Source organism: Brachycentrus maculatus, unplaced genomic scaffold (assembly GCF_059751285.1).
Source record: "Brachycentrus maculatus isolate JH-2025_06_01 unplaced genomic scaffold, ASM5975128v1 h1tg000207l, whole genome shotgun sequence".
Lineage (NCBI taxonomy): Eukaryota > Metazoa > Arthropoda > Insecta > Trichoptera > Brachycentridae > Brachycentrus > Brachycentrus maculatus.
Window position 1 is genome coordinate 63,826 of NW_028280958.1, and position 22,065 is coordinate 85,890.

Sequence of the window (22,065 nt, forward strand, 5' to 3'; positions counted from 1 at the left end):
ACTCATCATTCTTTTTTTTATAGGATTTATGAAATGCCAATATAATTTCTGCTGCACTATCTAAAGTACTGTTAACACTCTTCTACGTGATGATCATTCCTCCGCAGAGGTCCAAATGTTCCGGAGCCACAAGGTAACCATTCTATAGTAAAGGCTTTAATTAACTGGTACTGTTGCTAACCATTTGTTTATGACTTAGGTTCTCAAATGTTTTTTAGTCAAGCACCCCTTGCTTAATTATTTTGTAGATTTGGTAAATGAAATTGGCAAAACCTCAGGAAAACAAATATTTTGTCCGCCCCCATTCTGTGTCCTTTGGCCCCCTTGAGAAATTACAGTTTGTGAAACATTGAGAATACCTGTACAGTGTTCTAAATACTACTACATTATTCAGAAAAAAACTGACTAAAAAATAATGTGGTAGGTGTAATTATTTTTTTTTTCAAATAAGTATAATAAAAATGCTATTTCTGTTGGAAAGGTTTTATTTGTAAAAATAAACACGCAAGTTACATTAATTAATTTTTTGTTGTTGTCAATATCAAGTTATGTTATACAAAAATACAGAAAGACCGATTTTATTATAAAAGCGCTGGCTAAAAAAAAGTTATAAAATGGTTTTAATCGGCTCTTAACCCCTAAGCAGCTCAATTACAAGTTTCATCCAACAAGTCCCATGCTGGGTTATTTCCCAGTAAAATATTGTTGACAAAAAAATACATTTTTAACAAAATTTTTTTTTGTGAAACTTTTGGAAGTCGTTCAGTTCACAAGACATAATTCGCTTACCTTTTTAATATTTTTTTTTTGCACGAGTACTTACACAAAAATATTAACATTCCTGCAGAAAACCTGGCAGCCATATAAAATATGCGGCTGTGGTATAGTCTATTTGATGCTGGTGTGCGGTAGTTTTTTGGGCGTTTTATTGAAAAATTTTGTTAATTAAAATGGAATTGAAAACAAACACTACATTGAAAACAGACATTATTAATATCTCAGAATTGTATGAAAATCTTCAGGGTAGGGATCAGCACCTTTGTGCTGTTGTAGTGCCACATACATTTGTACCACTTTTGTAAGTAGAACTTGTAAGAAGTTTCGGGCTGGTGTACCAATTGTATACCCAAAGTGTATGCCTCTTTAGGGCATTTTGCATGTGGGACTCCGACATTGCGTGACTTCCTTCCTTTTCAAGGTTTTGTTGTGTGACAACTTCAGTGCAAACATGACAATTTCAGTATGGCTTTACCATCCTAGCTGTTGGGTCTATTTTCTTCATGAGGTGTCTGGCAGTCTGGTAATTAGCAGTCCTGTTTGTGAAGCAAGCACATGATATTTTTCAGTCCACTTAGTGATTACGGGTTTTTGAAATTGTGGAAAAGTGAGTCTTTTACCTGTTTCGGTAAAAAAAATCCAGGGGAATTTAAAATTATCACGTCAATCATATGTAAGGCCAGTTTTCTCGCACAGACTCAATAGAACTTATTAATGAATCGCTGCAATCTGCACCTATATTTTTGCTGTATTCGAGGATGCATATGTTTTTTTTATTTATAATTTGCTCATTAGAATTTATTGGCTCATCTGTTTTTTTCCAGTTCCTTTATACACTATCATTATTCAGAGTTGTGAACATATAAATGATTTTTTTATCCCGCCACCTAAGTGCCATCATGTTTTCAGAATGGACAGTTTCACTTTTCAAGTTTAGGAATAGGAGGAAGCCACAATCTGTTTTTTCGATAGTGCCACATGCATTTGTGCCACTTTTGTGAAGAACTTGTAAGTTTCGGGCTGGTGTACCAATTGTGTACCCAAAGTGTATAACCTCTGTTTATAAAGTCTGTCATCAATATGTTTACTACCGCACCAGAAACACCAACTGTATAAACATCTTCAATATCAGTGCTTTTCCTCGCACATATAATAAAACTAACTAACCATCACACCGCTATTACCGCAGGGTAGGCAGAGAGAATAACACCACCCCATCTTTGCAAACATTCTTCGCCTCTTCCACATTCAGCATCTCCTCATAAATACCCGCCGATTATTTCGACTCCTGACTTGGAAGCTATCAAGTATTTGATATACCTGATAGTGTCAAGTTTTCCTAGCCTCATAAATTTGTTTAACCATTATTTACTCACTCATACGTTCCACATGTCCAAGCCATCTAATCTTTTCTTCTCCATCTCAAACGTTCTTTCCTTTTTCCCAGCTTTCAGTCACACATAATAAATCTAAGCACTTACTTTTCATTATATCACACAGTTCATTAATTTTTCCATCCATACCTCCTCTAATATTGCACGTCGTAATCTTACATTGTTGTGTTATCCTCTTCTTTACGCCCCCCCGGGATAAGCGGCTGACTGGATTGCGAGTCTCAGCGCGACCATTGGTAGGCATCTTCCCGCTACTCATTACTCTATAACTACATATTTTAACTAAATCTACTACACACTACAAATAACTCTTATATCTGACATATAAAACATTTTTTGTAAAAGTAAAAAAAAACTTACCACAAAGTGCATGCTTTAAATATTAAATATGCTAACAAAACTAACTTAAAGTCTTATATGCTTTACTAAAATACATTCACAGCGTTAAAATTCATTGAAAAATAAATATATATCGCTCACTCCTTTCAAGAACGTCATAAATTGTTGCTGCAGAAAGTGTTGTTTTTGCATTTTGAAGAAAAGGTATTGTTTAATTATTTTTTTAAATATACTAAATATTTTTCAAATGGAGAAAAAACCTTCAGGTTTTACCTAAAAAGATCTGTTGCATAGTAAAAAGTTCAATGTGGCTTAGTATTTATTTTTAATACATTGTTAAATATTTTTAAACTTTAAAAACGTTCTCCTGAAAAATCAAGTTTTTTTATTTATGACGTTCTTGAAAGGAGTGAGAGATATGTTAAGTTTATGGCTTAACTAAACTTCACTAAGAAATATAATTATAATGAATAGAAATTTAATTAAGTCCCACATATGCACAATATATAATTATAGACTAATTCATCCATGCCTCGGCTGAGTAGAGAAACATTTTTTTTTAAATTTACACGCCAATAATGTGTCCTATCATATTTGGTTTATAAGCATTATTGCATGCAATTTGTTTAATTGAATAAATTTCTGGGTTAAATTTGGACCTTTTGATCATGGAGTTGAATCTAGCCAGTTTATAACTAAGGGAATGGGCTGAGAAAGAGGAAGTAACAGTGTCCATATGCGTGGGTTTTCAGTATACATCAAAAGTGATTTTTCTATCGATTATGCCTAATTTGAGATTTAAGAAATTTATATTTACCTCCGTTGTTTTCTAAGGTAAACTGTATTTTATTTTCAAATTATTAGATTTAAGAAATTTATGTTTACCTCCGTTGTTTTCTAAGTCAAACTGTATTTTATTTTCAAATTATTAGATTTAAGAAATTTATGTTTACCTCTGTTGTTTTCTAAGTCAAACTGTATTTTATTTTCAAATTATTAGATTTAAGAAATTTATGTTTACCTCCGTTGTTTTCTAAGGTAAACTGTATTTTATTTACAAATTATTAGATTTAAGAAATTTATGTTTACCTCCGTTGTTTCCTAAGGTAAACTGTATTTTATTTTCAAATTATTAGATTTAAGAAATTTATGTTTACCTCAGTTGTTTTCTAAGTCAAACTGTATTTTATTTTCAAATTAAATTAAATTAAATTATTAAATTATCAAGAAAGTTGAGAAAAGAGTATAGTTGTCTAAATAATTTTTCAGCAAATTTGAATAGGGGATGTTTATAATGAAAGATTTTTTTTTCTAAGTGATCTACAAAAATGTCCGTATGAATTGGGGACAGAGAAAATTCCGTGTGTTAACCATTAGATTGGACATATAAACATATCATCATTGAAATTGAAATTTTGATTAGTACACACATCTAGTAGCAGTTTAAACATCCCCCTTACAATATGTTTATCTAAAGTTGAGTCCTTAAAAAAGTTTTGAACAATTTCATTACTTTTGTTTACCGGCACATTTGTAAACAAATTAACCATGTCAAATTAAATTAATTTTGAGGTATCTTAACGGTCTATCTCCTTCAATTTTCCAACTAATTCAACATTATTTTATTTTATTTTATTTATTGTGTGTCTCGGTGTAAAAATGTTACAGAAATTGATCACAGTCTAACTTTTTGGAAATAAAGTAATTCGGTTCAGAGAAGGTTGGAACTACGGGACGTATTGAGACGCATTGACGTAATTTCGGGAAGCCATATAGGCAGGGTGGTCTTGGGTTACTTGCAACATGTCGATTGGACTTATAATACTTCAACTTCTTCATAATACTTCGACTAATACTTCGACTTCATAATACTTCGACTTCAACTTCCCACACGTGATGGGAAATTCTTTTGTCTTCTTGATATTTTCTTGGGATCTGTGGGTCAGGTCTATTTTTCGAACAATGAAGATTGGGTCTTGAAAGAATTCTTGTATCCCAATAAATTCTTCCTTATTTCTCTCTATGGGGGACCGAGAAATATTTGATATCGGAGTGAAGGGGACTCTCACACCAGCTGGTATACCCTCGTGTACTATGATGTTACTACTCTCATCATTATCCGAGGACAATGAAAATGTAAGCAAGTGGTCGGTGACCTCTATCCTGGGAACAAATACAATTAAATAAATAAATAGAGCATTAAAAAAAGGGAGCATAAGAATAACAATATTAAAAATAAAGTATAAGTAAGAAAAATTAAAATTTCATAAGGAAAAAAAATTTGATCCTGGAACTGCAAGGATGACATAGGGCGTCGCTTCATCCAACCAGAACACTTCTCGTTTGCCCACAACAATTAAAACACTACCATTGTTCAAATCCGTTTTTTCTTCTTATGACCTTTATCATAGGTAATTTATTTATTATTTATTCTTTATTTTCTGCATCAGCTTGACATAATTTTTATTTGATCATTAATTATATGAAAAAAAGGTTTTCATCCCTGCAGTGCAAGTAGCAGTCCAGAGTAATATTAAATAAATATTATACTTACTACTTCTACTACTACTACCATCACTCCGTTTCTCCACAGGGGTAGGCAGAGAGGATGGAATGCCACATTCTTCTGTCCAGACATACACTTCTCGCTTCCTACACATCCACACATCTAGTCATATATGCCCTCCAATTATGCAGACTTTTGACACCACCAGATTTTAGGTTCTAATTGATCTGATCTTCTTGATTTATATTTAACATTTTACTTTACAAATATATATCGAACCAGGTACTTACAGAACAATCACTACACTATGGAGGCAGATCCTTACTTATCAATGATTTTTGCTCAACCTGCCGTGGTACAAACCAGGATACTTATTCGAGATAATAGCCATGTGGAAGAAATAGTTCCATGTAGAAGGATTACTTCGGCTGCAAGAATATGCTGCTACTCTTGAGGACTAATCCATGCCGGTATGGTCTTTTTCCCTTATCTGTGTTAGCTCACCGATGCAGCACGCTCTTGTCTGCTAACACCAGCCCTCTTCTTCCAAACTGTTCTTCATTTTCCTGAAACATAATTTTTCCACCCATTATAAAATGGCATTTCGAAAATGACAGATGAACAGATGGGCATCGAGAGTTCTGCGGTGGAGACCATGGGACATGAAGAAAATAGGCCGACTTCAGAAAATATGAGCGCATGACATTATCCCCATGGCGAGTAATTAGTGGATTGAAAAAGCCCAAACGAGAGAAGTCTAGCAAAAAATTGGTGTAGCTGATTTCAAGCTGACAAAGAAGAATTCAGAATTATTATTTCAGTCAAACACCTCTCAGAATTCAATCCATTTTTTTTTGACCTGTTAACCGGGCAATCGCGCAACTCGTAACGGGTCCGAATACTAATTCACTCCGTGTCTTAAATTCATGTCGAGACATGTATGGATAACTAATACCTTTGTTATTTGAAAAATATATGTCCCGCCCGTTCCAGGGCGCAACATATAATTCAAGGACGTATCATATGTCCTACCCGTACCCTATATTGTTTACGTTTGACGTATTTATGCGTCCCGCCTGGTTAACAGGTCAAATAATAATCCGAACGCCAAAAAGTTACCATCTGCTCAGACTAGTGGAGCGTTCAGATTACAGTACAGAGAATGTGTAGGGTATTTTTATTGAATAAAATAAATATGTATCATTAAATTTGAAATGTATTTATTCAACTTTTTTAATGAAATCAAATATGATCGACATTTATTCAATGACAAGTAAAAAGCTTTGTCTCGCAATTAAAGGCACAGGAATATCCACTTGGTCAGCCTATTCTAGGCATGTATTTAAGGCAGACAATGCGCTTGAATGGAGAATACTTGCTATTGCTTCAGCATCAAACATTTTTTTACTTTCACCACCATATTCTTGTGTTACTTGCATTATTATTTCATCATCATTTCAGTTTTTAAGAAGCGTGGGAGGAATGAGTGGGCGTTTGGATTACAGAGGTGATTGGATTAGCGGGAGTTTGGATTATAGAGGTTCTGCTGTATTGTATTGTAATTTTGAAATGACACCATGTTTGGTTGGTCTCGTGTTGAGAGCATTGGTTACCCGCTAACGGAATCTTTGCAATTTAAAAACGACGGTGGCTTAATGTTCATGTGTTCATACAAATAGATACATATTCAGTTTTTTACATACACACATTCTTGCGAACTTCTCTAAATTTTTGGATTTTGTATTGAGTACTCACCACGCATGTGGCCGGCGTCAAATAGCTGAAAACATAATCGAAAAGCATTAGTAAGAGTCGCCTACGTGTTTAATATTTTTATCAATATTACAAGGTGTTTACCAGAGGTTTATTCAACGTAGATCAGAATAATTATTGAAAACGTCCACATATGGTGAAATCCGAAAAGGATCGTCCCAATAAACAGATAAAATCCTCCCGGGAACATTCATTTCTAACCTCTCACTCTCCGAGACCGAGCCTAGACCCAAAAAACTATCGGTAAAAATGTAGTAGTTATTTGCAAACATGATGATTGTAACAAATCACAGAGCATTAAAATAAACGATTTGCGTGCTATATCACCGGAACATCATAAAACGTCGGCGGAAATATGAAAAACCAGACCAAAGATTATATACTAATAACGTAACCAGACAAATTCATACCTTTCTTATTTTGATTTTTGTATATTTGCCATTTGATCAGCATTGCCAACGTGAAAATAGCGAAAGACGGTAGATGACAGCTTGAAATTTCGATAGACTGAATTCTTGTCTTCCTGTTGAAAAAGGCGTCCTAGAAAATCGTCCTGTGAAAAAGGCTTCCTAGAAAATTGTATCACCGCCAAAAAGACGAAATTCAAACCAGAATACAGTTGATTTCAACCAAATCAAAGACTAAACTACAATAATTTGAACCATATCTACCGGAATTTCGGTATGATTGGCTACCCTGGATGAGATTTCTTTTGGGTTGCCAGAACTCGGGAACCAGAGACTATTGAAAGACAATGTAAGTACCTACCATTAGGGTTTTTTTTTTATATTACGCCCGCAGCTAAATATATTTTGTAAATTACAGTAAACCCTCCTATGACGTTGAGATACCACTTTATCGGAGGACACATAATGGGGGTCAATGTTTTAAATTGAATTTTTAAATTTTAACCAGCGGAATGACTAAAACTAATAACATTATAAATTAAAATAAAATTAAAATAGGGGGGTTAGCTGTAAATTTACAGGGAATATCAGCACATCAGTATGATGTGCTGATATTCCCTGTAAATTTGTGCGCAAATAATGAAATATATAAATATCAACATCAGCCTCCAAAAATTTGTTATACGTTCCTGGCACAGCAGAGTAGTTGGTATTTTTTTGTTCACAGGGAACATGGATATTATCAAGTAAAACTCCTTTAAAGGAAAACTCTTATGCATACACAAAAATTACGCCATATAAATAATCCAAATTTTTTATTAACACATTGTTTGCGGGAAATGCTTAAAAGCGTCTTTTACATACTATTGGTAGAGAGCGGGAGATGCTTATAAGCGTTTTATCTGCTTACTTTTGGCTAGCGCGTGAGACGTCAAAAAATATTGTACAGATGGGAATTGGGTTTGCGGATACTTGTAATTAGTATATACTGAGGGTCGGGCAGCAGATTGTCTAAGTATAATTAGGGTCTATATTGATGAAAAAACGGCCCGACAATAATGTGTTAATAATGAATGAAAATTTAAGCTGTTCTGCATGAAAGTCCTAGTGTAATGACGCCTATCGAAGCAAACGAAAACTTCACACTCAATAATTATTGCGCTAAATATTCGAGTATTTGGTCGCAATTAGCGATTTGTTTTGATGTGTGCCCAAATCAATGAAATTTGTGTAATTTATGTTTGAAACACTAGCTTTGTAATTTTCCATTTCATAAATAAAATATTAATTTGTTTTAAAATCGCAATAAAATCATTTAGTGATTTTAAAACAAAGTTATACCTTAATTATAATGATATTTGTGTTTGCTTGAAAGCGTTAGACTTATCACTTGATTTTGTCATTTCTCTTATTGGTTTCAAATTAATTGTCAACCAGAATCACAAAATACCTATTCTCTACTCAATCCACACAAATGAAATCTATGTTTCTTTATTCATACAAATGATTTCTATTTTTCTTACTAGAATAAATTCAATGGATGTACTGTATATGAAAGTATACAGTTTGTTTTTTACAGTGATTTGGATTGCAGAATTTCAGTTATTTTTTTTTATAATCAGAATTTTATAAATGAATTATAATTTCGTTAGTGACATTATTCATGTCGCAAATTATTTTAAGAAAATCCATTTTACACACATATTTATAAATAACGCATATTCAATTTAATATTTCACCCGAGGGATAATACCTACTGTTCTATGGATGAAAAACCAAATGAGTTTCATATTCAAAGCCTTATTTGTGTTCTGTCCTGCAATTCAATAGAAATGCAGAGAATAATAATAACAGAGAATAAAAATAGAGACAAATAAAAAAGTTTTCTTTTTCATTGAAAAATGGCAATGGTCCCGAGCATCTATTTAAAGCATATTTCTCCCTCTTTCTAAAACAGTAGTCGGTTTTTAATTAGTATCACTAATTAATCAATGTAAATTTTGTTTCACCACAGCTATCCAGATTGTATATTGATTGATAATAATATGCATCATTTTGATCATTCATTCTTTGGTATGAAAGGTATAAATTTAAGTAAATATGTACAGTTATTCAAAAAAGTCTTTTATTCACAAAATTAAATGCATCAGCTTAAATTTATACATCTTAAAAAATAGGTAAAAGATCATTTTGCCTTTTCTACACCAGAGGGACAAAAAATAATTACTGATTATTGTAATATTTAGATATTTCTATAGATCTGCGAAAATACAGAATTATATTATTGATAACAGCAGCAATATCAGCTAAAATAGTTGATTGGTACGTCTAGTAGGTAAAGGTTTGTGGTTCAAGTTCATTTTTGATGAATTTTATCTTTTAATATTTAATTCCACGATATAAGATTAAAGCACAAAAAATAAGTATTTAAAACATAATACATAATTTTATATATGTACTTACAATGTAAAAACGATGGGTATTAATATAATAATAAGGTGTAGGTATGTATATGATATAAATTTTAGCAGTTACATCATAAAAGCGAAAAATTAAACAGATATTTGTGAGATTACAAAAACAAATTAATAACACATAATGGGTACATCAATCAGTATCATAATGAATTAAAGAATCCCTCATGTGTGAGAAAATAAAGAAAATTTGTAACTTTGAAGGTAAAATATATTATAGTCTTACTAAAATAATTCTTAATTTTAATTTCTTACCAGTAAGCATAAGATAATAATGACCCGTTATGAACTTATACACACAATAACATAATCAAATTCATATGTAGAAAAAGCATTTCGCAATGTCAATATGTTTTTAAATAGTTTTAGACAAGTCAAATGAATGAATGTTTTTAACACATCATATAAAATTATGCAATAAGAATATACACATATTTTTAACAATTTCATAATTATTATATAAACATAATAGGTAATTAGAGGGGGCGGAAATTATTATTTTTAAATAAACATCAATCCTTATTCTTAGGCATTATAATATGGTATACACCTTTGTTTCTTAAAGTACATATTATATACACACTACAATAATACAAAAAATATGTTTTGGATAATATTAACTAATAATTCTAACAATGTCTACAAGCCTTACACTTTAAAATTTTTCATATATTTTTCATAAACTAGAACAAAATTCTCATACAAAACATAAGCAATGCAGAGAAAGTCGTCCAATTTATATCACTAGCAAAATTATGCTAAAGGTTTATTTGTTATATTTACGTGCCTTTGTTTAGGTACACATACAAAATGTGCAATTTTGATCACAGTTTGACTTTTACTTCGACATATTCATTTGCTTGGTTTTTACGAGTATTGTTTCTTAATTCACTTTCATCAGTCTTATATACCGATATTATTAATCTCAGAAACACACTAGGCACAAATAACTTGCATGTCCACTATTTGATCCTCACAGCTATTGACCAACTTAACTGTTAAAAAGAGTTGTATTTAACTAACAGTCTTTTGTGTTTTTATGATAAAATTATGTACATGAATTATCATTATTAGACGTCGCTGTGTTTTGCATTTCCATTGACCTTCAATCCATTCATGGTGATTGTACCATTCATTCCGTTTGGCGATTTTATTCCATTGATTCCATTAGGCAGAGAGTTGACGTGGTTCATGAGAGGGTTAGTGTGCGCTTGATGAGCAGGCGGAGTATTCTGCCCTGGAGGAGTAGTGGGGGTTGTCGGGTGAATTAATTCTAGCCGATCATCAAATCCATTTTTCTTAAGCACATTTTGAATGGGGGCATGAATTTTGTTGCTCTGGGGGTGGGGCAATGCATACCGCAGTTTATCCCAGAACCATGGGTCACCCCATTTGATGTAGGTGTTCATGGATAGATACGCTTGAAGTTCAGCATCTAAATTATCTGTAGGCCCGATATCTCCATACAAAATGACAATCACTCTCGCTCTTCCTTCTTTTAAGGCGCGGCTGTGCGCTGCTCTAAATTCCATCCTCCCCCAAACTGACTCTAAGAAGTTGGGTGACAGTATAACCAAAGTCCGCCTGGAATCTTCTACAGACCTCACTATTTGCGTCGGAATCCATTCACCGGCAACCCAGTCTCGGAAGTGAAGGCAAATCTTAAAAGGATTGGTTCCACCCTCGAGTTCCGGTACGAGTTTGTTTGTAACAAAATCTTCATCCTTGTGGGAGAAGGAAATGAATGCATCGTAGAGTTTGTCCTTGTCAAGTTCTTTCTCAGTGATACACCACAAGCATAAGTTATGGGCAAATAGCCAAACTTTGATTTCCTCCTGATATTTGTAATAGAGGGCAGCTAAAATACCGATAACTAGTCCGGCAAGTGCAAAAACAACACTGATTGCAATCACAGCAGGAGTAGTGCCACAGAGATCACCCAAAGAAATGGTGCCCACTAATCGTCCATCAGAACAATTCAGATGAGCCATATCCATTACCTGAAAACAACATTATTAACATTAGAATACAAATTATTGTCTGTTCATTATTATAATATGTAATGTGGAAAGATTGTGAGGAATTTCGTTATAATGTTTATTAACTAATGAAACTGATATTATTTCTTCTTATATTAATTCTTCACAGTGATAGATAGAATGAAATATATTAATTTGGTTGACCCTATTAAAATAAACATAACATTAATGTAAAATGGGTAGCTTTTTGAATATTTAATGATGTAAATGGATTTTTTATTACAATTATTTATATAAACATTACCTTTTTATAATTGCTCTGTAGAAAAGACAAGAAGGGATGATTTTCACAGTCACAAACTATTGGATTCCTTGAAATCCATATCTGCTTCAAGGTTGTAGAATTACTCAATTTGTCAGTTACAGAATTGTTAATATGTATAAGATTATTGTTCCTTAAATCCAAAATCTGTAAATAAAATAATATAAAAAATATATGAAATTTGTCCAAATCATTTTATACTGTACATACAGCCAGAGGTAATGTTATCGAAACATATTATTATGGATGTATTAAGTCTTAGAAATGCAGTTAGTAGTCTTTGTCAATAACAGGGATTACAACCTGTCATCATAACTTTTGCTTCAGTGTTTACCGTTCTTCCCATGTTTGAATATCTTTACCACTTAAAAAAAAATGTACAATATTCAAGCGCACCTCTATATGCGAGTTAAATAAAATATCTAACATAATTCATGTTGAGTAAATAAGATTTAAAAAAAAGTATTGTCATCTGTAGTAATACATAGGGAACTGTATTATATCAAAGCAGTGTTATTTTGATTGTTAATTACATGAAGGTATGGTGAACAGTCCCGCTCTTTAGGTACCAGTCCAGGATGATATTAAGTAAGAGTGAAAATTTACTATCTTGTAGTTTGACTCACCTGGGAATTGAACCCAGGACCCGTAGCATAACAGCCAACCTTACCTAACCTAAGCAGTAACTCATGGAGGTGGACTGTGTATATATTACTACCCTAACTACATATGATCTTTTTATTCCGACTACTTTTCAAACTTTATGAATTTTGCTATAATTGACTGGCTGAATGATGGCTTTGAATAAATAAAATAAAAAAAAAACATAATTACCTCAATTTGGTTGGGTATATCTTCAGCGGAGAGAGATGAAATATTATTATTTCCAACAAAAAGTCGTGTGATTTGATTGTAGACTTTTTCATTAGCAGACAGCTGTGACAGACTCATAATCATTTTGTTTTCAAAATGCAATTCAGTGTGGTGCAGACCCAGGTTATGAATATCTGGTAGCAATGGCGAATCCACCGTATTTGAAGAGGAACAATTGACTATCAAGGACACATCATAAGGTCTCACGTCACAGTTGCAGTTCTGAGGGCATTGGGGTGGCTTTTTACTTTGCGGATCATCCAAAGGACAAAGTGTTTCTTGAGGACGGAGGTCCGTAATGAGTCTCCCTTGCAAATTTTGCGGAGAGGCACACCTCGCATTTCCTGGATCGACATATACCAAACTCTTGACTTGGGGTTCCAGCATATCTCTTAGGTAGAGAACAAAGTTGTAAAGTAAACAGTCACAGTGTAAGGGATTGTTATCCACTAAAACTTTAACGACGTGAGCTGTAGAAGATGCACCATGATATGCGTCAGGTTGTTGGAAATCTTGGCTCAAGGCTATCTCTTGAGCCGAGTTGAAATTGACTTCTGATATATTGTTGTTTCGCAGATCAAGGTGAAGATTGTTGTTGACAATATTGATATCTCCAAACTATAACAAAATAATGAAAAACATTAAGAATAGCATAACATAATACTATATATTTAAAAAAAAAAAAAACAAATCAAATGAAAAAAATTATTATATTGAAAATAAAAATAGGAATTCTATCTTGCATTATGAGGAAAATATGTTTTAAAATTTAAAATTAACAATTTATTTCAAATTATCCAAAGTTTTCTAGATAAATTGTTGGAGGGACTAGAATTTTGAGTATGGTGAAATTCAAATTAAAGTTGTTCAAAGTAATGAGGTTTTACTGTACATCAATTTTTATGTATACAACATACTTAATATTAAGGATTCAAATTGAACTATTTATTAAAAATCATACAAAATATTGCAGATGGAGTTTTTATAAATATTGGTAGATCTTGTTCAAACATTGAACTATATTGTGGAATCCATAATCTGGGTATAATATGTCATCTGCGTAAATGATGTTGAGAATATGCTGGGATTTAATATAAATTTAGAAAAAAATGTGTGTGAGAAGTATTCAATGCTCTGTTAATTTTTTTGGCTCTGTCTTGGTACAGGTAAGCCTATATAGACAGATGTAGCAATATTAAGCATCATACTATTCTTTTTGTTAATATATAAACATAAAATATCAATGCCCATCCTCTGAAAGTGATTCCAATAATGTATCTACATATGTATTTCTAACATTTAATTAAGTAATGTCAAATTAAACAAAACAAATGAATAAATAAAATAAATATAAAAGTAGACACATTTGTAAACGTATTTCATATGTTGAGTGATTAAAATAATTACATAATTTATATTTGAAGCACTAACTTTGTGATTTTCCATTTTATAATTAAAATGTAAATTTGTTTTAAAATCACTATAAATATTTAATTATAACTTAATTATAATGTCTACCAGTTTTTAAGCTAACCGCTTCTTTATCAAGACTGATTTATACTAAAAATAAGTTTCAATAAAATATTAATGAACTACTAGTTAGCTTACCGATATTTTGAGCATTTTATTGAAACTCAGATCCAAAAATCTGAGACTTGTAGTGCTTATTCTCCAGTCAGAAAAGATTTCAGTTATGGCGTTGTGGCTCAGGTTCAATGAACGGATTTTGTCTAGTTTTTGGAATGGTGATCTCAAGCCATAAGTTTCCTCATAACGCAGAGAAGTCAAACCATCATCCTCCATGAATGATAAACTGTTAAATGACAAGTCTACTTTATCCAATTGCCTTGTTGAGAAGAACGTATCATAGGCGACTTCTTGCAGCTTGTTCTCTCGAATACTCAGTTCTTCGAGTGAAGTGAGATATGCAAATATTTTCCTGGAACAAAAGACATAGCACGCTATAGAATCTTGATGAAAAATTTGTGCTTAGGTTTATACATTATAATATCTATATATGTAATAAAACAATAATTATCTAGAGTTTTCTACTTTTGTTGCATTTCACCAGTGACTGGGTTTTGTTGTTAAGACATCATTAGACTGATGTTACCGATATCGTTACGGATGAAACCCATTCAGTAGTCAAATAAAACAAATATATAGCTGTTGTATTATTATATAAAATGCAGTTCCATTAAGAAAATTAGTACAAAACTTAAATACACCGTCGCTGGCACACACGTCTGTGATACCGCACAAAATTGTAACTGATAGTTGAATGATCTGGAGATACTCAAAAACCAAACCCGATTTCATAGAAAATGACACTTGTGTGTATTTAATTTTTTATTAAAACATAGCTTATTATTCATACTTCTATTGAAATCTGTCTAAATAATCACACAGCCAAATTTAATCTTTTTGGTCAGCAGTAGTTGAGTTAAGGAGATGTTGAAAGAATATATAAATATTAGTATGGATAAAATATGAATAATGGAAATTTAACTCACCCAGACAATTTTTGCAAGAGATTTTTATCAAGGTTAAGAATTTTCAAATGCTTGAGAGACCTAAAGGCGCCATCTGGTATCGTGGTAATTAAATTATCGCTTAAATTGAGTTCTGCAAGTTCCACTTGATCTCTTAGTAAGTCGTTTGGTATCTCTGTTAGGATATTTCCTTTTAAGGACACAATTTTAACACTAGTTGAGCCCCACATGAGAGATTCAGGCAAGGTGGCAATTTTACATCTGTATAAATTAACTTCATTTAATTTAGTCTGGTTACTAAGAAGATCTCCTGGCAGCGTTCGCAAACTCTGCTTGTTATCAAAGAGCTTAAGAAATTCTAGTTTCGGGTTTTTGGAAAACAAATCTTCAGGTAGAGAGCTCAAGTTATTAGAATAAAGGTTCAAAAGTCTCAGATTTGGGAGTTTGTGGAACACGTCTGGCGGCAGAGTTTGTATTTTATTAGTACTGAGATCCAACTCTTCCAACGATTCTAAACCGTCAAATGCATCGCTGTTTAAGGTTGTTAGGCTATTCTGCCAAAGGTTCAACTGTTTTAAAACAGTGAGGTGCTTAAAAAGACCTTGCGGAAGTTCAGGTAGGTCATTGTGCCCGAGTTCAAGGAGATTCAGTTTCGAGATGTATTTAAAGAGATCTGGACGGAGGTGTATTTTGTTTGATCTCAGATTCAGCCAAGTCAAGTTTCTCATATCGATGAACAAATCGTCGGGTAAGTCAGTGAGGCCGTTTGAAGACAGGACGAGCCGAGTGACCCCTTCGAGTCCCTTGAAGTGATGCCTTTTGAGTGTGTTGGAGAGGTTTTGTCCGTATGTTTGGAACATGAGGGCTCGTAGCTTGGAGACCCCGAGTCTGGAGACGATGTCGAGGAGCGGTGTCGTGGGGAGCGGACAGCTGGTGAAACTGAAGGATTCCGCCACATCCTCCGAGTTGGGGATGATGGGGGCAGGAAGCATGGAGTAGTCCTCTGGCTTGACATGTTGCAGACACTGCAGCTGGACGTGCTTTCCCGAGATGAACTTGACGATGAATGATGACGGACCTAGAAATGAAAACATAATTCCTGAATATATGAATGTTAAAAATAAAAATATCTATGCGTTGTTGTTACAAAGAAAAATTTGTATTATTAAAAAATAACTAAATATTTTTGTTATAAGGGGCCGCCAAATAACTTTTTTTTTTTGAAAATGCTATAAGTGCTATCGAGTGTAGCTTCGGCTGTGTGGCACGTAGCGCCGTCCTGTTGAAACCAAATGTTGCCAATATCCTCCTCTTCAATTTTTGTGAACAAAAATCCGTTCAACATGGCCCGATAACGATCGCCATTGACTGTAACGGCCACTCCTTGCTCATTTTCAAAGAAAAATGGCCCAATTATGCCTCTGGACCAAAATCCGCACCAAACAGTGACTCGTTTTGGGTGTACCGGCTTTTCAATGTATGCGTGCGGGTTTTCTGTGCCCCAAATACGACAATTTTGCTTGTTTACATACCCGCCAAGATCAAAATGAGCTTCATCCGAAAAGATGATTTTTTTGGCAAAATCGGCATCTTCTGTAAGTCGATCGCAGGCCCACTCAGCGAAGCGAAAACGCATTGGATGGTCAGTTGGCTTCAACTCCTGAACCAATTGGACTTTGTATGGCGTCATACCAAGGTCTTTATGCAAAATTCGTCTCAATGATGTCTCCGAAATGTTCAATTGTTGAGAACGACGGTGAATTGATGTTGATGGCGCTTCACGCACACTTTCTGCCACAACATCGATATTCTCGGGTGTACGCACTGTTTTTGGCTTTTCACGCTTTGGTTTATCGATGAGGATGCCAGTTTCTTTCACTTTTTTCACAAGATAACGAACATACGGAGCTGACGGTGCTTCTCTTCTTCCAAAAACCGTACGCAATTTTCGCACACATTCTGCAACATTACCATGATTTTCAAAGTAATGTCGCAATATTTCCCAGCGTTGTTCAAGCGTATACACAACCATATTCGCTCAGCGGAAGGATAAAACTAATTATCTGTCAAATCAGACATGAGCTAAGTGTTACCATTCACGAAATAAGCACTAGTTGAAAAAAAAAACTTTAGATGGCGGACCCTATATAATAAGTAACATATTTTTTTACAAAAATGTTAATAATATTAGTAAACAGCCACTCACCGAGATTTTTATAACTACCAGTTTCGAGACGTACCCGTCTCTTAGTCAGGACAATCACTACCATAGCATGCAAACTATACCACCCTTCACCACCATAGCACCATTTACACACGTATTGATTGTCCTGACGAAGAGACGCGTACGTCTTGAAACCGGTAGACATAAAAATCTCAGTGAGTGGTTATATACTAATATTATTAAAAAAATAACTAAGTAAAAATGACTAACCACAAAGTAAATGAATAATATTGAGAATAATATAGATATTTTTATTTTATTTAAATGCTGTTTTATACATAAAACTCTTTTTATTTACTCTTTTTGTTCAAATAGTAGTACCATGATTCGAAGACATGTCCTAGGTGACGTTGTCCATGATAGAATGATAGAAGGACCTACAATCTGAGGACGAAGAGAGCTGACCCCAAGATTTTACAAAGATAAGTTAGGATGGAGCCAGAAAGAAGAACTGAATGACAGAAATATTTAAATCATAGGGCAATTGAAGTGCTGTTTTACGAAAATGATGATATATCACATATCCGATAGTAAGTATTATTTAAATATCGATTTTAAAATGTATTAAAATTGCCGTACCTCAGTGATTTAGGTGAAAAATCTCATGAAAAGAAATTAAAATAACTTTAAAAAAAAATCCACTGTGGTGTTCACCATTGGGGCGGAAATGTTATTGAGTTTCCTACGGATGGGCAACAACAATAGTTGATATCATATTTGTGTAGAAGTGAATAAATCCAGTGGTAGAGTGGGAATCGGATCGCGTTTCATCTGAAGGTATTTATTAATCAAAATGACCGAATACTAAAGCCAAGCTATAAATCAAATTATTTCACAGTCTGTGTCAAATGCGAGGCCATTGAAAATCCGTTTCTCGCCCTCTTTCGATCCCTCGTCATAAATCCAATACGCACAAGGGATAATTCTGTATATTTTACAATAGCATTAGCTTCTCTGAAGCCTTGGCACGAAATTCTAGAATTTTACATAATATCTTTCCCGCAATATTTGTAGCTTGCTCTAAGAAATATTTAGTACAATAAACATACTTAAATAAACATTTTGCTTATTTTTAAGCAAATTCTTATTGTATTGACGAATTAAAACGTTAGTTTTTAATGTAATGATGGTAAAACAAAGATTAAAAATGTTGTCATAAAATATAAGCTCTATAATACTCTTACTGATTAATTATTCATTAAGAATAGATTGCCATAAGTGCAAAATAAATTAATTTAGTTTTATTTTACGCATAAAATTAATGTTTATGTATACTACAGAAGTATGCAAAAAAAGCACTCAAACCCAGCGTCAATGTGAGGATAAATATTGAAAATGAATTTTTGAAAAGAAAATCAGAAAAAACAGGTCAACACGTGTAACACGTGTGTAAAGTGATCACTTAACCAAGCCTATGTTGGTCGTAAGCCCTGTAAATGTCCAGACTTCCACATTATTCTTTATCTATGCTGAGATGTCAAAAAATAATGCTTAAGTGTTTGATTTTCAATATTTTTTTTCTCTATCTTTCAAAATTTAATTTTTGTACAAAAGTCATACCGTAATAATTTTATTTTAATGATGGAATGATTATTCAGAAACCGGTAGTCACGAATCAATGTGGCAATACACAAAGTGAACGATGAATGATAAGGAGAGTGTTATATTACCATACCACAAAGTTAACAATAATATCAACGTACAAATTTTTATTTTATTAATTTTCGGCTAAGATGCGGATTTTGATTTAGCGGAGTAGCCCTCAAGGTAATCCCTATAGGAGAGCAGTGCGCCATTACCGTGCTGTTGTCTTTATTGACTGTTATTGTTTGGGACAGGAACAATGGCCGCTAGGGGGGGGCGGGGGGTGCAGAGTGGGGGGATTAGGGTGGATTTGGGGATATAGCCGGACCTTTGTCTACCGCTGGCCTTACAATTCCTCATACAAAATACCTCGGAACAAGACCTTCGCGCAGGAGTGGATCTAGTCAGGGGCTAAAACTAATTGTCAGAGCTACAACGGCCAGATTACAATGAGACTTATTTATATTTTTACAGAAAAACAGTATTTTAATCAGCTAGTAAAATGTTGGCAATTGTTCATTTTAAACAATACCTTTGTGATTTTTTTAAAAACTATTCTTGAACTACAAATTTCTAAATACAATTGCTAATAAATTCAATGAGGACCCTACTGTAATTTGTAATTTGATTTTTATCATGGTATGAATATGATGAATATATTTATTAGGCTAAGAAACAATTAAGGTACCGTAAAGTGGGTATACATTGCACCAAAATATTGCATTTTTTCAAAAAATTGTCTATTCAGATCAGGTTTTTTAATTTTTCTGAGGTTTCAACTATTGCAATGTAATAACACATATACCTGTAACATGTCTGATATGTTTTTAAATTTTTATCTATTTTGCCTGTATTTTTTTTAAATATTTATATTTTGGTGCAAAGTATCCCGGGGTAAAGTACAACTTTGCACCATGATATTTTCTCTACACTTTTCGTACTAGAATCCAAATTGATGCAAAGTAAAGGCTATCCTACAAGTTTTGTTGCACCTTATGAAGGGTTTTGGCTCACAGTTCACTAAATGCAGATTATAATATTGTATAATTATGGAAAAATAAGACACTTGATAGAATTTTTTTTTTAAAATATTGAAAAATCTAACAAAAATGTTTTTTTTTTCAATACTGAAGGTTTAAAATTATATAAAATAAAAGGTGGATATTAAAATATATCGTAATACATAGGTAATAGGAATTAAAATTAAATTAGGTCTAAATATGGTCAAGTTCCGGGACGGTAAAGAAAACTCTTTTGGATTGCATTTTCGGTTCTTTTATGGAACCCGCTACATCCTTCCAAGAATATTGAAGAGAGTCATCCTTCATCGGCCACTTCCACGATTTGAGACTCTCCTGCATGGATTTAACAGCTCTGTCTTTCTTTATTTCCAAAATCTGTCCCGGAAATTTTTCTCCTTCATAATGAAATACGACATATTCTCCCACCTTCTTTTTTACTGGTCCTAAGGAAACGGAAGAACAAATACGATAACTGGTTTCAGTCATCGTTTTTGTTCTTCTCCCTCTTCCTCAAAGCTTCCGTGTGAACTATAACCAGTTAATGCTAGATATGCTGGAAGTTTCGATGCGGAAGGTGGGATCATTGATGTAGTTGGTTCAGGTAGCATTTGTGTCTCGTCAACGTTCATTTCGACATTTGGATTGTGAGCAATGCTCTAACCTGGTTCTATCGGTATCGTTTTCCTGCGTTTTAAGACTGAATTCTTTGTGTTGAATCTGTTTTCTTCAAAAAACTGTTGAAAACTCTGGCGCACGTCACCGTCATACGCTTTTAATGGCAACCGATTAAGCAACTGACTAGTTTTAGCAACAGTCAAGGTTTTATGTCTTTGCAAAAATGATCTTATCCATTCAGAGCCTGGTACGTTGTTCTTTAATATTCGTACTCTTCTGCCAAATCTATCCAAATAGGCTATTAGAATGTAGCGAATGTTAAAAACACTCACTGGGAAACCGTACTCACTCATGTCTACTATGCAGTTTACGAAGGATTGCTCTTCGCCCTTGTCACATATCGGAGGTTTTCCAACAGGTTTTGTGTGCTGACCTTTGAGCTTATAGTTAATCGTCCTTCTGGGGATTTTCTTCAGCCTTTCTTTGACTGATTGTACCATTTTGAATGGCCTCCAAACACTGCTCCACTCTCTTCGGTGTAAAATCGCAGTATCGTCTGGCATAAGGCCGCTGTTTGTGTGTTCTTGACATTTTTGAAAAAAATATACCATCAGGAATTAAGTAAGTACACAAAACCTATAGATATTTAGCAAACATGTCAATTTGTATTAGCCGTTTTAAGACTTTTCATCAAATTAATTAACTATGGCCTTTTGTGGATACTTTGCACTTGGTGCAATGTTACCCCAAATGTGGTCAATACAAGTCAGTTCTTAAAAAAATATTATTTTTACAAAAACTTGACAATGTAACTAAAAAATACAGTATTTGAGAAAAGCAGGGCCTATCTACCTACGATTTAGAGACCACTCGCTTGTTGTAACTAGTTTCAGTATACTGATTCCACTGGATTTTTTCGGACACAATTTTCAGACAGAAAACTTTCTTTACGTTCGGACAAGAAAAACGCATTGAAGCAATAGCGACCGACTGTTACTTCTGTAAACTAAAAAGTAGATTGAAGTGCCATCTATCAGAAACAATAGAAAGTAGAATGAAAAATGACATGTATCAGAGATGACCAGCTCTACAATTTCTTTACAGAAGGTGGTGCAAAGTATCACCCATGGTGCAAAGTATACCCACTTTACGGTATCGAAAACTTAAAAGGAGTGTACTATGTCATTGTTCACTCCTTACCATAGTATAGCATTGTTGGATGGGGGTGAACTTACAACAACGCCTTGAATCCTATCAAAACAGTTCAGAGAACAATAATAAAAG

The 22,065-nt window shown here is 33.5% G+C and overlaps 2 protein-coding genes across 8 annotated transcripts in view; both read right to left on the bottom strand.

Moving 5' to 3' along the window:
• Window positions 1-467: 467 nt before the first annotated feature.
• On the bottom strand, window positions 468-7,517 carry LOC148307124 (uncharacterized). Of its 7 annotated transcripts, none has more exons than XR_015837899.1 (4): window positions 7,190-7,517; window positions 6,772-6,796; window positions 5,307-5,582; window positions 468-4,673 (listed from the first exon to the last, which is right to left on the bottom strand). XR_015837899.1 is itself a non-coding variant. In XM_088263912.1 (4 exons), the coding sequence occupies exons 2-4, from the start codon at window positions 6,817-6,819 to the stop codon at window positions 4,346-4,348; spliced, it is 438 nt and encodes a 145-aa protein (XP_088120038.1). In that variant the 5' UTR covers window positions 6,820-7,012; window positions 7,200-7,513; the 3' UTR covers window positions 468-4,345. The 7 variants fall into 7 exon arrangements, 2 of the variants coding, with proteins under 2 accessions (XP_088120038.1, XP_088120037.1); XR_015837898.1 differs by having other exon boundaries at window positions 7,200-7,513; XR_015837901.1 differs by lacking the exon at window positions 7,190-7,517 and adding an exon at window positions 6,874-7,160 and having other exon boundaries at window positions 5,521-5,582.
• A 1,787-nt stretch (window positions 7,518-9,304) lies between these two features.
• Tl (toll like receptor) overlaps window positions 9,305-22,065 on the bottom strand; it is a 277,297-nt gene continuing 264,536 nt past the window's right edge. The window contains exons 8-12 of the mRNA XM_088263907.1: window positions 15,358-16,414; window positions 14,453-14,783; window positions 12,806-13,462; window positions 11,954-12,118; window positions 9,305-11,670 (exon numbers count right to left, since the gene is read on the bottom strand). Of these exons, the coding sequence (XP_088120033.1) occupies window positions 10,741-11,670; window positions 11,954-12,118; window positions 12,806-13,462; window positions 14,453-14,783; window positions 15,358-16,414 (3,140 nt within the window). The 3' untranslated portion in view covers window positions 9,305-10,740. The remainder of the gene's footprint in view (window positions 11,671-11,953; window positions 12,119-12,805; window positions 13,463-14,452; window positions 14,784-15,357; window positions 16,415-22,065) is intronic.